Source organism: Cavia porcellus, unplaced genomic scaffold (genome assembly GCF_034190915.1).
Source record: "Cavia porcellus strain 051 isolate PalLab524CR breed Dunkin Hartley unplaced genomic scaffold, mCavPor4.1 scaffold_3, whole genome shotgun sequence".
NCBI classification, from domain to species: domain Eukaryota; kingdom Metazoa; phylum Chordata; class Mammalia; order Rodentia; family Caviidae; genus Cavia; species Cavia porcellus.
Window position 1 is genome coordinate 23,615,129 of NW_026947486.1, and position 15,136 is coordinate 23,630,264.

At 41.7% G+C, this 15,136-nt stretch overlaps 1 protein-coding gene across 8 annotated transcripts in view; it reads left to right on the forward strand.

Moving 5' to 3' along the window:
* The window catches only part of LOC100732618 (melanoma-associated antigen D1), a 119,400-nt gene extending 109,384 nt beyond the window's left edge, over nt 1-10,016 (forward strand). For 6 of the 8 annotated variants that reach the window (XM_003461975.5, XM_063245863.1, XM_013159020.3 and 3 more), the window contains 11 exons: nt 3,520-3,593; nt 4,283-5,014; nt 5,622-6,290; nt 6,426-6,489; nt 6,716-6,795; nt 6,970-7,061; nt 7,273-7,352; nt 7,443-7,485; nt 7,776-7,838; nt 8,427-8,541; nt 9,247-10,016. In XM_003461975.5, coding sequence (XP_003462023.2) covers nt 3,549-3,593; nt 4,283-5,014; nt 5,622-6,290; nt 6,426-6,489; nt 6,716-6,795; nt 6,970-7,061; nt 7,273-7,352; nt 7,443-7,485; nt 7,776-7,838; nt 8,427-8,541; nt 9,247-9,612 — 2,349 coding nt within the window. In that variant the 5' untranslated portion in view covers nt 3,520-3,548 and the 3' untranslated portion in view covers nt 9,613-10,016. The remainder of the gene's footprint in view (nt 1-3,519; nt 3,594-4,282; nt 5,015-5,621; nt 6,291-6,425; nt 6,490-6,715; nt 6,796-6,969; nt 7,062-7,272; nt 7,353-7,442; nt 7,486-7,775; nt 7,839-8,426; nt 8,542-9,246) is intronic. The other 2 variants (XM_004999939.4, XM_013159034.3) reach the window with 2 other exon arrangements.
* Nucleotides 10,017-15,136: the final 5,120 nt, after the last annotated feature.

Genomic DNA, 15,136 nt, shown 5'->3' on the forward strand with positions numbered 1-15,136 from the left:
TAAATGTGAAAAGTTGAAATGTATCTGGCCCCAAGAGTTTTCAATAATACCTATATAACTGTATAAAGAACTTATGACAGTCATTAAGATTAAGACAACCCAAACAAAATATAGGTGAAAGACTTGCAAGATATGTGCATAGTATTTTGATCATAATGTTATTTGTATGTTCCTGTCTTCCAAAAAATCTTAAATCTAAAATGAATGCCAGCTTAGGGAAATGTTTGAATGCATTGTAGGAGATACTTATGGAATACAATGCACACATTTAAAAGAATAAATCTGAGGTAGATTACTATTAAATAAGATCAGATGCATAAAAGACTTTATACTATGTAATTATTATAAAGCAATGAAAAATTAGTTAATTGGACATGAAAGGATAAAAATGGTATTAACAGTGCATATCTAGGAGACAAAGGTAGTAGTTTAAAAAGAAGGCGGTGTAAAATATTTGTCACGTATTTATAATCCCATTGATGTAAGAACAAATACATATGCATAAAGTAGCTTATTAAAATGTAGGATTAAAACTTGGATGTTATTTCAAGATGTGAGATTTGGAATGATTTAACTAATTTCTAAAATAGTTAGATAATATTTGAAATTGTAATTACAAGTGTGCATTTCAATATTTTTTTTTGTACCAGCGATCAAACCCATGACCTCACACTTGCCAGGCAGGTACTATGCCAGCTGAGCTATATCCCCAGTTCCTACATTTCAATAATGAATATGTATTATTTATATGGGGAAAATAAGGACATTTATGACAATACAAATAGTGTCTCTCAAATTTCTTGCTTTAGCAGTTGGATGGACAGTGATTCATTATTCATCAAGTAAGTATTTAGTGAGCATTTAAAATTACCAGGCATTGTTTTAGGCACTAGGAATACCACAATAAACAAACCAGACAATAGTCTATCTCCTTAAGAAGCTTACATTCACATATGGAGACAGTGGTATAACCAAAGGAAATAGATGGTGGAGAGAATATATACAAGGGACTCACTTTAGGATTTGCTAATTTTGAGGATACTGAGAGATAGATATTTGGAGAGTGTAAGTAGACAGTTGGATTACAGATATAGAATTCATAGGCCAAAGGAAGGGCTAGAGATACAGATATGGAAGTAGATAGCATATAAAATGGTGTTTCAGACCTCCTTTCTTGAGTCTGATCACATCCCAGTGCAGACACTGTGCAGAGAAAGTACTGAGGAAAAACAGGCAGCTGACAGGGGAGGAAAGTCAAGACAGATGAGGAAAGTCATCCAGCCAGGCAGAATTGATGTTGGCCCTTGGGGATTAAATGCTGCAGTTCCTCCTAGTATTTGCTTCCTTTCGTATGCAGGATGCTGGCAGGAGCTGATGCCAGAACCAGTGAGAAATGCACAGGGACAAACCTTGAATTTTGGAAAAGTATCAGTTCAGTTTAAGTGGCTTTACATCTGTATATCGGTTTCTAACTTTTTGTGTTTCTCCAGTGATCCTGGAAGCACAGCAAGCAGCCTGTGTGTTCTTGGGCAGGACCCACAGACTGTTCTTCCCATTGCACATATTGAGAAACCGGTTCAGGGATGCTGATTGACCAAGGCAGCTCACACAGCCAGGGACAGGCAGGCTGGGCACTTCACCCCTGGAATTGTAAAGCTCAGCCCAGCTTCTTTCCGCAGGGTTGTGGCTTCCCCAGGCTCTAGCCCTGGTATACTTTGGAGTCCACACACAAACACTTGATTGTTCTTGCAGCTCCACTGGGCGCCAGGAAGGACTTGGGGGTGGGTAGTGGGATAGTATGTCTGATAGGGGAGAGATTGGACAGTGGAAACAGAGTGGGTCTGGAGTAGCAAGTCCCACACCTGGATGGACCCACATAGAACTCAGAATGTGATCTTAGGCCTCCTAAAAAGCAAATCTTGTTTGGAGGAGAAATTGGGGTTGAGGGAGGTCAGTCACTGAAAAGGAAGAGAGGGTACTTAGATTTGCAGACTGGCACTAGAAAAATGTGGGCTTTTTCAGTCAGAGTCTCAGGCCCAAGTTTTGCATTTCCTGTTTACTGGCCCAAGGCCCTTAATCTGTTTCATGGGTTGTGTCTGTGTCTCAGCTTTCTGATCTGTGAAATGTGGACATTGATGTCCTCATCTCAGATCTGCTGTGAGGTGCAAGCAAGCCTCAGCACAGTTCCTGGTATGAAGTACAAACTGTATCTTTGTCAGCTCTTTCCCTGCCCCACAGCCAATATTTCCATGGCAGTAGCTATGGAAAGGACTGTAACGAAGCTAAGGCTGTGAGTTTGGGAGATAGTGACAGCGGACAGGCAGACTTATGTGCCAGGCAGCTGCTTTACTACCCCTGTAGTCTCCTGGCCTTTCTCTTTCCTTGGTTGCCAAGTGGATGAACTTAGTGAAAGGTGTAGTACTTGTTGCCATTGGAGAGCCCCCCCCCAAACCTCCTTAGTACTGAGCTAAAGTGGTTGCTAGACAAGGGGGTGGGGAGGTATTTATGGACCTGATTGGAGGAGACTTGACTACAGGAGGGCCAGAAAAGAGACCCACTGGAGAAACATAATAGGCTAGTGTGGGGCAAGGGGTGGGACTTAGGTGGAGTGCATCTTTTGGGGGAGGAGATATAGAGGACAGGGAAGAACCCTTGAACATTGTTGACCTGGTTGGTGGTGGGAAGATACATCCTTCTAGTACATGTGTGCATAGTTGTCTCCAGGTCAGAGCTTTTGTTGGGAAAAGAGGTGGGACTCTTGAACTCTTAGCCCTTGCGCATGCGTGTGGAGTTCTGAGGTGGTGTGTGGTGTATAAATCTAAGAGGTGGGATTATCTAAGCTGCCTTCCTGGCATTTTCTTCTGGAGAAGGAAAGAATACAGCTGCCAAGAGCCCAACCCAGCAATCCTGGTTCTCTTTGAGTCGTGAAGAAGAGAGGCAGCAAGGGGGTTGGGGTTGGGTCCTGAGGCAAAGTGAGATTAGCCCACAAATAGGACATTTGCTTCTCTTGATCCTTTTCCCAGTTTTTTGTCCTGATCCCTTTGCCTGGGATTCTGAAATTCCTTTAGCTGCCTGTACCCTGATTCACATCCCCCACCTGACCCTTCCTGATTTAGAACCCCGTTCTTTCTCTGAACCCTTATCTAGTCCCTCCCGTCATTCTTCACAGAATACTCCCAGATTTCTGTGCCTTGGTCGGTATGGTTAAAAGGCTTCTCTTCATTCAAATCCACTGTTCAACTTCCCAAATACAAATCCCAAGCCCCTTTCTCTGACTTGAAAACTTTTTGGTTTCCCTCATCCTTGATTTGAAGTTTTTTCCTGTCAGTCTGAAGATTAAGAATCTTCATCTGAACGCCCGTTCAGTTTTGCTGCTCAGATCCAGCCTGTTTCTCTAACATATCCAGTACCTCATCTGCCCACATAGTCAAATCACATACGCAGAGGCACACAGGCACAGGGTCTGGCTTGTTTTTACCTTCTGTAGTGTAACACCAACTCCTCTCCCACAACCCCTAGGCTCCCTTCTAGCCCGAGATACCAGAGCCATGGCTCAGAAAATGGACTGTGGTGAGGGGCTCCTCGGCTTCCAGGTGAGATCTCTGTTCCCCACCCCCACTGTTTCTCTAGAAGATAGTAACCCCGCCGGGGGGGGGGGGGGCTTTGGTTGCTCGGTTGCTAGGATTTTCCCCTTTATCATGCCTAGACTTCATCTTTCTTGTAATAATCTCAGAGTTTATCGAAAGGGGAGGGGTGTCCTCTTTCAGCCATCAGTTCCTGCTTAGAAGAAAAGGGGAGACCCCTTTAGTAGTCTGGGCAATTTGCCTAGAGATGATAACGAACCATTTTTTCCCACAGTACGGACTTGCATGGAGCAGCGGGTTGCCCCCTTTCCCAACTCATGACTCCACCCCCCTGTGTCTGACATTTTTCAACTGTGTAAACCACCCCCACCCCAACTCTGCCTGGAGTCCTGATCTCCCACAGCAAGCCTCACTGGCTCTACCCAAAGCTCACTTCTCCTTCAGTGCCCTAATCCTGTTTCAGTTTGTATCAGCTCCTCATACCACCTCATCCTTTTTGCCCCTTCCCTCATCCTCTGTGAACTGCGTGGTTTGTACTGGCCCCGCCTCTCTTCGACCTTTGTCTGCCCTCTAGGTCTCTGTCTGGGTCCCTCTCCCTTTGCCACTGAACTGCCTGCAGCTCTGCTGCTGTGCTGCACCTCTCCTACTCCAGCTTCTGAGGCAGAGAGATTTATTCCCTCCCCTCACTGTATTTACAGGCTGAGGCCTCTGTAGAAGACCGCACCTTACTTATGCAGACATTGATGGAGGCGATCCAGATCTCAGAAGCTCCACCTACCAGCCAGGCCCTGGCAGCTGCCAGTGGGCAGACAGCTAGTCCCCAGTGTTCACAGCCCCCAACTGCCAGTGAGAGGGTGGATATTCAAGTTTCAGCAGCTGCTGCAAGGCCTAAAACAGCCTTTAAAGCCCAGAATGCTACCGCAAAAGGCTCACGTGGTGTCTACAGTTTCTCTAAAGCACGTAATGCCAAGGCAATAGGCAATACCCAACCTAAGACAGGCTTTAAGCCCCGGAATGCCACTCCAAAGTGCCCAAATGCTGCCTATGATTTTTCCAAGGCAGCAGCCAGAAGTAAATTGGCTACTAGTGAGTCTGAGATTACCTTATTTAAGGCCCAGGATGTCACTACTAAGGTGGGCCCAAATCCCAACAATAGTTTCTCTAGGTCTCCTAATGCCAATGAGATGGTCACTGACCAGCCTAAAACTGCCTTCAAGGCTTGGAATGATACCACTAAGGCCTCTGTAGCTGATACCCAGACCCACAGTCAGAATGTAAACTGGGCCAAAATGGCCACTTCCCAGGCAGACACAGAGACCAACCCAAGTATCTTTGAACCTGATGGTGCAGCTGCGCAGACATCAGCAGATAGTTCCCTGGCTCAGAATTTGGAGTCCCGGACTATCATTCATGGCAAGAGGACGCACAAGGTGAGATCCCTGCTAGCTTCATTTTTCTTCAGGCTCTCACTTTTTTCTAACTGAAAAAAATTACATGTAACTTCCTGTATTCAGTCAGGCAGGGGATCTTGTGGTGAACCTTTATTTTTGTTTGTTGAGGTTTCACAAACTGATGAGAAGACAATAAATGCACACAGATAATAAATCTATATGTAATTCACTTTACATTTTGGTAGCAGCTACCATGTGTTAGGTCTTAAACTAGGCATGCTCACAAATGTCATGTTTCTAAATCTTACTTGCTAGGGATCATAGTCTCAGTTTTACAGAGAGGGAAACTTAAGTCTCAGAAAGATGAAGTGACTTGAGTGATTTGTTCAGGGTGATATAATTAGAGCCACTAGTGGACGTAGGAAGAAGAGAAGTCACAAGCCCCCACCCTTGGGTTTCTTTTGGCTTGGTTTGGAGATGAAATTTCTGCCTAGAAGACAGTGAAAGATAAACTTGTGACGGGTGAACATTGGCTAGTGTATCAGGCTGTCACTACAGGTAAGGGTTTAGAGGAGCTTCTTGGAGTAGTGAGGGTGAAGACAGAACCAACTAGCGACCGGGATGTTTCTTTTGTCTGATGTTCCAGATTAATAACTTGAATGTGGAAGAGAACATCTGTGGTGATCAGATGCGGGCCCCGTTGGCTGCTGGGACCTGGAGGTCTGCACCAGTTCCAGTGACCACTCAAAACCCACCTGGTGTACCCCCTAATGTGCTCTGGCAGACCCCATTGGCTTGGCAGAACCCCTCTGGCTGGCAAAACCAGACAGCTGGGCAGACTCCACCAACACGTCAGAACCCCCCAGCTAGTCAGTCTCCATCATCCTGGCAGAACCTAGTTGCATGGCAGAATCCAGTGATATGGCCAAGCCCCATTGTTTGGCCTGGCCCAGTTATATGGCCACATACTTTTGTTTGGCCTGGCCCAGTTGTCTGGCCAAACCCAATGGCTTGGCAGAATCCACCTGGATGGCATACTCAACCTGGATGGCAGAACACACCAGGCTGGCAGGGCCCTCCAGACTGGCAAGGCCCTTCTGATTGGCCATTACCTCCTGACTGGCCACTGCCACCTGATTGGCCACTTCCCACTGACTGGCCACTTCCACCTGACCGGATCCCTGCAGATTGGCCAATTCTACCTGACTGGCAGAACCTGCGGCCCTCACCTAACCTCGAACCCTCCCCCAACTCACATGCCTCACAGAACATGAGTGCCTCACAGCCCCGAGATGTGGCCCTTCTTCAGGAAAGAGTAAGAGCTATACCTCCTCAGTTACTTCTCTCACTCTTGTTTCTCTTTCTCTTTCTCTTTTGTTGTCCTTATATTTGTAATAAACTGCATTTTCTGCAAATATCTTATAATTTAAATGAGTTCCTTCTCTCCCAGGCAAATAAGTTAGTCAAGTACCTGATGCTTAAAGACTACACAAAGGTGCCCATCAGGCGCTCAGGTAGGCAACTATTATCCCTTCCCCAAACTCTGCCTTGCCTTTCCCTGTTTTCTGTGGGCATACTTTTGCCTGTACTGTGTCCCTTATCATTCTGGCACTTTGCTTCAATAGCTGATTCTTCCTATCCCATGCTTGAGGACCTTCACTTGTTATCCTCAACCAGGTTTGCCAAGTGGCCAGGAAATCACCCACATTCAATCCAGGTCTTCCCTCCTCTCTCTTACAGAAATGCTGAGGGATATTATCCGAGAATACACTGATGTTTATCCAGAAATCATTGAACGTGCATCTTTTGTCTTGGAGAAGGTGAGAAGGTAGCCCTGAGGGACAAGAATGATAAAGTCTTGATTTTTAAAGATTTGTGAAATTTTTACTGGAAGTTTAGAGTAAGACTCACAGGGAAGTGAGTGACTGCTTATAGGTACTGTTTATGCTAAATCTCATAATGTTTTTGTCTTATTTTTTTTTTGGTTCCTATAGAAATTTGGGATACAACTGAAAGAAATTGACAAGGAAGAACACCTATACATTCTCATCAGTACCCCTGAATCCCTGGCTGGCATACTGGCAACGTAAGATGGGAAAGTCCATTCTCCCATCCCCCACCCTGGGAGTTTCAAATAGGTCAGGGTCCAGAGTTCATTTTTACACAGTGGTTCATGGGAAGAGCCAGGGTATAATTCTCCCCCTGGCTGAGAAGTATTGGGAAGTTATATGGGTAAGCTGGCTGTGGTATCTCATACAAATGGCTGCTAAAAATATATTATTTTAATTCTCCTTTAGGACCAAAGACATACCCAAGCTGGGTCTCCTCTTAGTGATACTGGGTGTCATCTTCATGAATGGCAATCGTGCCAGTGAGGGTGAGTGACTGGACTTATAGCTAGGGGTTGGCCATAACCTTATTCCATGCTCATTTTCCATGCCTTGTCTCCTCCTGCTTCCCTTTGCAGCTGTCCTCTGGGAGGCACTACGCAAGATGGGACTGCGTCCTGGGTATGATCGGGCATCTCTTATCTGTTTGAATCATCCTTTGACAACAGAGAATGGTTCCAGGACTGCCTTAACTTCATGGTCTGGGGGTTTGGTTTGGGGCAGTCCAGAGCCTCGGGTTGTGACCTGGGTGGATGGGGAAGTCGTCCTGAACTCTGCCTCTTTTTTCATCTCTGATCTTGTGCTGGAAAGCTCTCTGCTTTTCTTCAGACAAAATCATAGCATATCTCTCTCTCTCTCTCTCTCTCTCTCTCTCTATTTCTCTCTCTTTCTTTTTTGATTACTATCATCAGGGTGAGACATCCTCTCCTTGGAGATCTGAGGAAACTTCTTACTTACGAGTTTGTAAAGCAGAAGTAAGTGATACCTAAGGAACTTTTTCTGGTCCTCATCATTCTGTATTTTAGTCTGCTCAGAAAGCCCTTCTGAAGCTTATTTCTTAAAATACCCCTGTTCATAGGCTCACAAAAACACATTTGTACTCAAGGGTGCTTACTGCAAATAGGCCGTTAGCCTGAGTTTTTATATTTTATAGCTATCTTACAATCAGTTAAAGTCTGCCCACTATCTTCACGGCAGATATTTGCAAGGCTGGGCCAGGTAGAGGCTTTTATACTGCAGTGTAATCATGGCAGTGGACCTGTGACTCATTGACATTATTATAAGAATCTGGAGCTAGAGACTTGTTAGAGGGAGTGAGATTAGTGTTGTCCTTTCTGTGTCCTAACACAAGCCTCCCTTGCAGCTCTGAATGATTGCCTGGGGTAGAAACACTGACACAGAAATTCAGAAGTCTGAATAAGTACCCCAATTGTGGTTAGGAGTTTGGAGTCAAGAGAATTGCTACCTGAAATTAGAAGTTTCAAAACCTTGAATTATTGTGCATCAGTGTATGGACTACCATTCTGCCTGGGTAGGTAACACATACATTTTTGCTGTTTTAGATACCTGGAATACAGACGAGTGCCCAACAGTCACCCTCCTGAGTATGAGTTCCTCTGGGGCCTCCGTTCCTACCATGAGACTAGCAAGATGAAAGTGTTAAGGTTCATTGCAGAGGTAATGAAACTGCTCCATAACTGATAGTAGCTGGGAAAGGTACAGAAAAGGAACAATATCCTAGATATATTGTTGTTGTGGTATGCAGTGACATTAAATAAAGTGCTTGATATGTATTAGTACTTGGTAAGTATTAACTAATCCTATTGTGGGATTTTTATTTTTTTTTCAAATTTTTAAATATTTTTGTTGTTTCCAGGCTTTACTAAAGTACAAAAAAAAGTACATAATTTATAGCATATGCCCTGAGTTTTTTTTATTTTTCATTTATTTTTAATTCAAAAGAAGTATACATATTTATGGAGTGCAATACGTTTTGATAATGTGTATATATTATGGAATGGTTAAATCAAGCTAAGTAACTGTCATACTTACCTTACATACTTATTTTTTGGTGGTAAAACATTTAAAGCTACCTCCCTGGGATTTTCAAATATGCAGTACGTAATCATTAACTATAGTCATCGTCCAGTACATAGATCTGTAAGCTTATTCATTCTATCTAATTGAAACCTTGGGGCCCCTAACCATCCTACCCCATCACAGGCCCTGGCAACCACCATTCTGCTCTACTATGAGTTTGACATTTTTTGGATTCCACATATAAGTGAGATCATGCAAGTGTATATCTTTCTGTTTCTGGTTTATCTACTTAACATCATAATGGCCTCTAAATAGGTTTTTGGTTTTTATTTCTCATCTCAGGTTCAGAGGAAAGACCCTCGTGTCTGGACTGCACAGTTCATGGAGGCTGCACAGGAGGCTTTGGATGCTATGGATGCTGCTTCGGCTGAGGCTGAAGCCCGGGCTGAAGCAAGAACCCGCATGGGCATTGGAGATGAGGCTGTGTCTGGGCCTTGGAGCTGGGATGACATCGAGTTTGAGCTGCTGACTTGGGATGAGGAAGGAGATTTTGATGATCCCTGGTCCAGAATCCCATTTACCTTCTGGCCTAGATACAACCAGAATGGCCACTCCACAATTCCTCAGACCTTCGCTGGTCCTATTATTGGTCCTGGTGGTACATCCACTGCCAACTTCAGTGCCATTGGTTTCTTCTGGGTCGAGTGAAGCATTGGATAGGTATATCACTTTGAATTGGGAAGTTTGGGGGGTATAGGATTGATGGGGTTGCATTTATGTTCATGAGCTAGGAATTATATTGGAAACCTGTGGTGGGGATATGAAGGAAGTATAGGAAAGCACTGTTTGGTATTTATATTCCTTACTATTTGATAATATATATCATTGAATTTTTACTTTTTCTTATATTCACAGATGTTGCAATAGTCCTTTCCCTGAGTGAGGTTAAAGCCTCAGATTTCTTCTAAATAACAGCTATGTAGAGAGCCACATCCTGTTGACTGATAGTGGCATGCAAAATAAACATATTTGCTATTACTCTCTGTTACTTTTTTTCCTCTTGTGTTGTCAAGTTTTGGTATCAGAAATAAACATTGAAACCGCAAAGTGAATTAGATGTGCATACCTTTTTTTATATGTTCAGGGAGAGAGCAACACATTCAGTGGGAGCTGACATTGGCTCTAGCCTGAAGGGCAGAGCAGCATTCAACAGGTAAAAATGTGGATAAATCCAGTTAATGAATTGGGGACCAAAAAAGGGATCAGTGAACATAAGTTTTAATGAGATCCAAGAAATAGTATGGTTTATTCAATAAATATCACATAAGTAACTCACATGTGATAGATATACTGCAGCATATTCTGAAATGACTAGTCAACACTGAGAGAAGTAGTATAATGAAGGAAGGTGTAAAGAGGCTGTGCTCAGGCAGTTGCATTTAAGAAGACAGAAGAAGCAGAATTCCAGGTGATGACAAGGTTCAGAGAGTGGAGAGTTAAAGGGGAGAGTCAAGGGGTATTGGTTGTATTGTCCATGTGGCAAGTGAAATAACTCCTGGGTAGAGGCAGGAGTAAGACTAAAAACATTTGTGAGCCAGGTGTCAAAGTCCCTGTGAGAAACAAAATGTACCTCTAGCCACATTTCCTGCAAAGGGCTACGCTCTTACACACAACTCCTCCCTATCTTTAGAAACGCAGCACAAGAACCTTTCCCTCTAGGAAACCCTCACAGTGCTCTATTCCCACAGGACTGGGCTTCATCACAGAGACAGGGTTTTATAGAAAGTGAAGAAGGCCTCAAAATGGCCTCTTCCTGCAGGGTTGAAAGAGGAGCTTTTGTTGCTACTGATTAGGAAAGTAAGATAAAGCTCCATGCAGAGCTAGACAGCCTTTGGCTAGGACCATAAACAGGGACCTGGCTTGAACTTTTTTTTTTTTTTTTTTTTTTGTCTTTTTCCTTTTTATCGGTACCAGGGATCGAACTCACAACTGCCTGCTTGCAAGGCAGGTGCTTATGCCGCTGAGCTAAATCCCCAGCCCCCCTGGCTTGAACTTCTGAGACCTGTCCTAGAAGTTAAAACTCTCCCACAGAGGCTGAAGTTAGGCCTAGACTCTGACTTCTTTAGAAGCATGTTAATCTGAACATGTGGACAAGAATGGAGATAGGAGCTTCTGGGGCAGAAAAAATATGCAAGATCAAAGGCAGTGTTACCTTGTAGAAAGGGCTCAATGAAGGACAAAGTCAGTGTCCAGAACTTCTTGGGATCCTGGGTGATACGCATATTCTGGGAAGAGAAAGCTCTGACTGGAAGTTGTAATGTAGGGCCTTGGCCCTCCCCTGCTTCTTGTCCTCACTATAAGGAATCTTTCTAAGAGCCAATCTGGTTCCTGACTCTTCTCAAGCAAGACTGGGAGAATCTCTTGTCTTTGTGGCAGGAGATTGTCCTAGCCCTGTGTCATTTAAGTCTGGGCTGTGATTCCTGCTTTTCTGGGTGATTATTCTTCCATTTGATCCCACTTGGGATCTGTAGAGCTAGGTGGCCTTTCTGTGGGATAGGGTGCTTTCACCATATGTCCACAGGCAGCTTGGATACAGAGTCTGTCACCTACCTCAGGTTTCTGCTGGCATGTGTTCATGGCCTCCACATTCTGGTAGATGAATTTTACTTTGAAGCCTTGGGAAAAAAAACAACCCATGGATAGCCTCTGTGAGCTAAATGAGGCCTCCAGCTGATAGTGAGCAAAGAAACCAGGACCTCTGACCTCCGGCTGTAGGGAGAGGAGCTGACAATGTAGTAGTTTATTTCCCTCAGGGCCCAGAAAGAAATGTAGCCCTACCATAACCTTAATTTCCATCTTGCCAGAACCTAGAACAGCCATGCCGGTACTTCTGATCAACTGTAAGTAGGAGGCTAAAAATGGGTGTTGTTTTAGACACTTGGTGTATGATAGTTTTCATATATTAATAGAAAACCAAAATGTAGACTTTGTAGGATGGCATGTTCAGATGTTTGTATACACCCATTGAAACAATAAACCATATTATTGTCCCTGGTATTGCACAGGGACAGGCATGCAATTTACTCTTGGTCAAGTATGTGTTCTTTCCTTGGATTTTGAAATTAACTCTGTGATTGACACAGTTAAAAAATGATTTATATGCTTGCTATCATCAGGGTAGCATCCTGATCAGACTATTACTATCTTTGTGTTCAGTTCCTATCCAGTTCTCAAGTTACTTTTTCCAGGCTTCCTCAAATTCTGTGAATCTCTGACATCTTTCTAGGGTAACTTTATTTGCGTTGGCAAAAGAAGTTTTAGATTCCATTTCTAACATTTTTGCACTGGTGTGTCACTGGGCAAGTATCTTTCCTTCTCTTGAGTCCTACACTCGTCTATAAAAGTAGACAATGAAGTGAAGCATTTAGCAAAAACTGAATTATCATACACTCCCCTTCATTTCCTAGACACTTTTATTTTTGTGCATGACTGTTTGATTCGTGCATTTCCAGGACAAGACGCTTACAAGCACATGTACTTTCAAAATAACGTTTGTCCAGCAGAGACATAGAAAAGAAAAAGTTTGCTGGATAGTTGGTTGGGTGTCATAGTGCAGGTGAGACTTATTTAATAGGATGAGAACAAGGGAGGACTTGGACTGGAATGGCTTCTGAATCTGGGACTTGACCCTAACTTGTTCCATCTGTGTCACAGTATCAAGTTACAAAGATCATATATGGAGATAGTTGATTACGTTAATTTGGTTTTATTTGGTAGGCAAAAGGGTAAGTGAAGGATACAGTCAGATTGGACTAGAGGCCCAAAAGGGTAACAGGAACAAGTAAAGGTTGGAAACAGATTAAAGAAAAACCTCAAAGGTGAACTTGATTTGCTTATATTCTCTTGTTACTCATGCATATGATGCCAATTTTAGTATCATATTAGTACTAGTTTTAGTATCCATTGATTATTCTTCCTCATTAAGTTTTTAATCATGCTTATTATACAAAGATGACTTTCTATTCCCATCCTTTTTTATATAAGATCCAATTTATATAAACTCAAGTTTATAAATCATTATTTACTAATAAAACAAAAATATCTGAAAGGAAGTTTTATCAAGTGTTTTATAATTTGAAAATCAACTAACTTTTCCATTATATTTTATTTTTGATTAATGTATCAAATGAGCATATTAATGTGGTTCACTGTGATATTTTCATATATACAGCATCTACTCACCAAACACAATTTCCTTTATCTGCCTCCCTTCCCTACCTATATTAACTGTTATTCTGTATTCATATTGATCTTTTCTAGCATTCATCATACTTTTTTCTTTCCATTTTTATTGAGGTAGAACTGAGAAGTAAAAGGACAAGGGACGGGAGGGAAAAAGAAAGGAAGAGACAAAGAATAGAAGGAAAAAAATTGAAACAAAGCTTTTGTAAATAAAAAAAAGGGAAAAGACTTGAGGGGAGAGGAATAGAAAAAAGGAAGCAAGGTATAATATACAAATTCCCTATGATGAATGTGATCATATATATCTAAAAAGTACTAATAAAAATTGTACGTATTTACAGTGTACAATGTGATGCTTTGACATATATATATATACATTGTGAAATAATTGTCATCAAGCTGACTTGTGTATGCATTTGCTCACATAGTTACTGTTTTTCTGGGTGATAAGGAAATTTAAGGTCAATTTTCTTAGCAAATTTCAAGTATACAATCCAGTATTATTAGCTAGAGGCACTGTTCTGTACATTAGATCTCAGGAACTTATCCTATGTAACTGAAACTTCACACCCTTTGGGCAGTGTCTTTCTATCCCCTTCCCAATGCCAGGCACTGGCAGCCACCCTTCTACTCTTAATATGACTTTTTTTTTGATTCCACATATCAAGTGGAGTGAGATCATGTGATATTTTTCTTTCTGTGTCTGAATTATTTCACTTGGCATATCTTCTGAACCCACTCATAGTGTTGCAAATAGCAGAATTTCCTTTCTTAAGGCATAACAGTATTCCACTGTATATATTTGAACTTTTTAAAAAACTTTATTTAAAGGAAAAAAAAACAATATAAGGGTACAAGTAATACAGAATTTCAAAAAAAAACAGTAAGAAATCACTAGTTAATACATTACATATTGTCATCTTAGAAATAGTTGTTCAAGTTACAGGGTTAAAAGCACACAAAGTAGACATTCAAACAGTAAGCCTGCAAACAGTTGTGTTCAATGATCCAACGAAAACCTAAACACACTTGCAGTTGTATCCTTTAGAGCACTTTCTTTTCCTCTTTTTTTACAATAACATTTACACATTTTGGGATTTATTACCCCCATAGTTCTTATTACTTTTTTTTCTGGAAGAAAATAAAACCTATGGCAAAACAAAGCAGTCAGTCAAAGCAAAGAATGGACATAGTACATTATGTACAAACAGAATACAAGGTAATCAACAATGGTTACCATAATGCCTCTTGCTACCTTAAAAAGAATTGCCTATATCATTAGGTATAATAAAATTGAACAAAACAGTACAGAACAAGACCAATAAAACGTAAACATTGGAGACATTACAGGACTTCAAAAGAAGATAATAGTCAAACCAGAATGGGCATCATATGAATCTTACTGCGTTCAAAGTAGTTGCCTAACTCTCAAACTTAATGCTATCAAAGAGAGCAGAACAGAGTCAAAACAAGATGGTGGGAGCAATACAGGGCTTCAAATCAAGTTAATAGGAGGTCAAAAATGTTACTATAATATATCCTGCTAATATTTTGGTTTTTTCGCTTAATTAAAAAAGTATTTTTTTAAAAGGGGAGATTGAGATAAAAGAGTACATAACAATATAACAAAAAAGGTCAAAGCAGAACAATTTCAGCAACGTAGTGTTTCACCCCAAGATAACCCAACTTAATAGCAGTTACCATAGTGTCTCCTTCCTTGAAATATTTGAGAATAACTTCGTATACTATAGCATCAAACATATTAAGCCAGTGTGAAACCATTCAAGAGGATGAAAGTATTACAGGTTATTTAGAACCAGCTAACAGAAAACAAACAATGGTTTTTATATTATCTCTTTGCCTATAAAAATTTTTGTTTATCCTATCACATATAATAAAATCCAGTAAGGTACAACATGATAAATCCAATGGAGACAGAAGAACAACAGTTTGGTGGGACTTCAAGATGATACTAAATCAGCACTAGCTA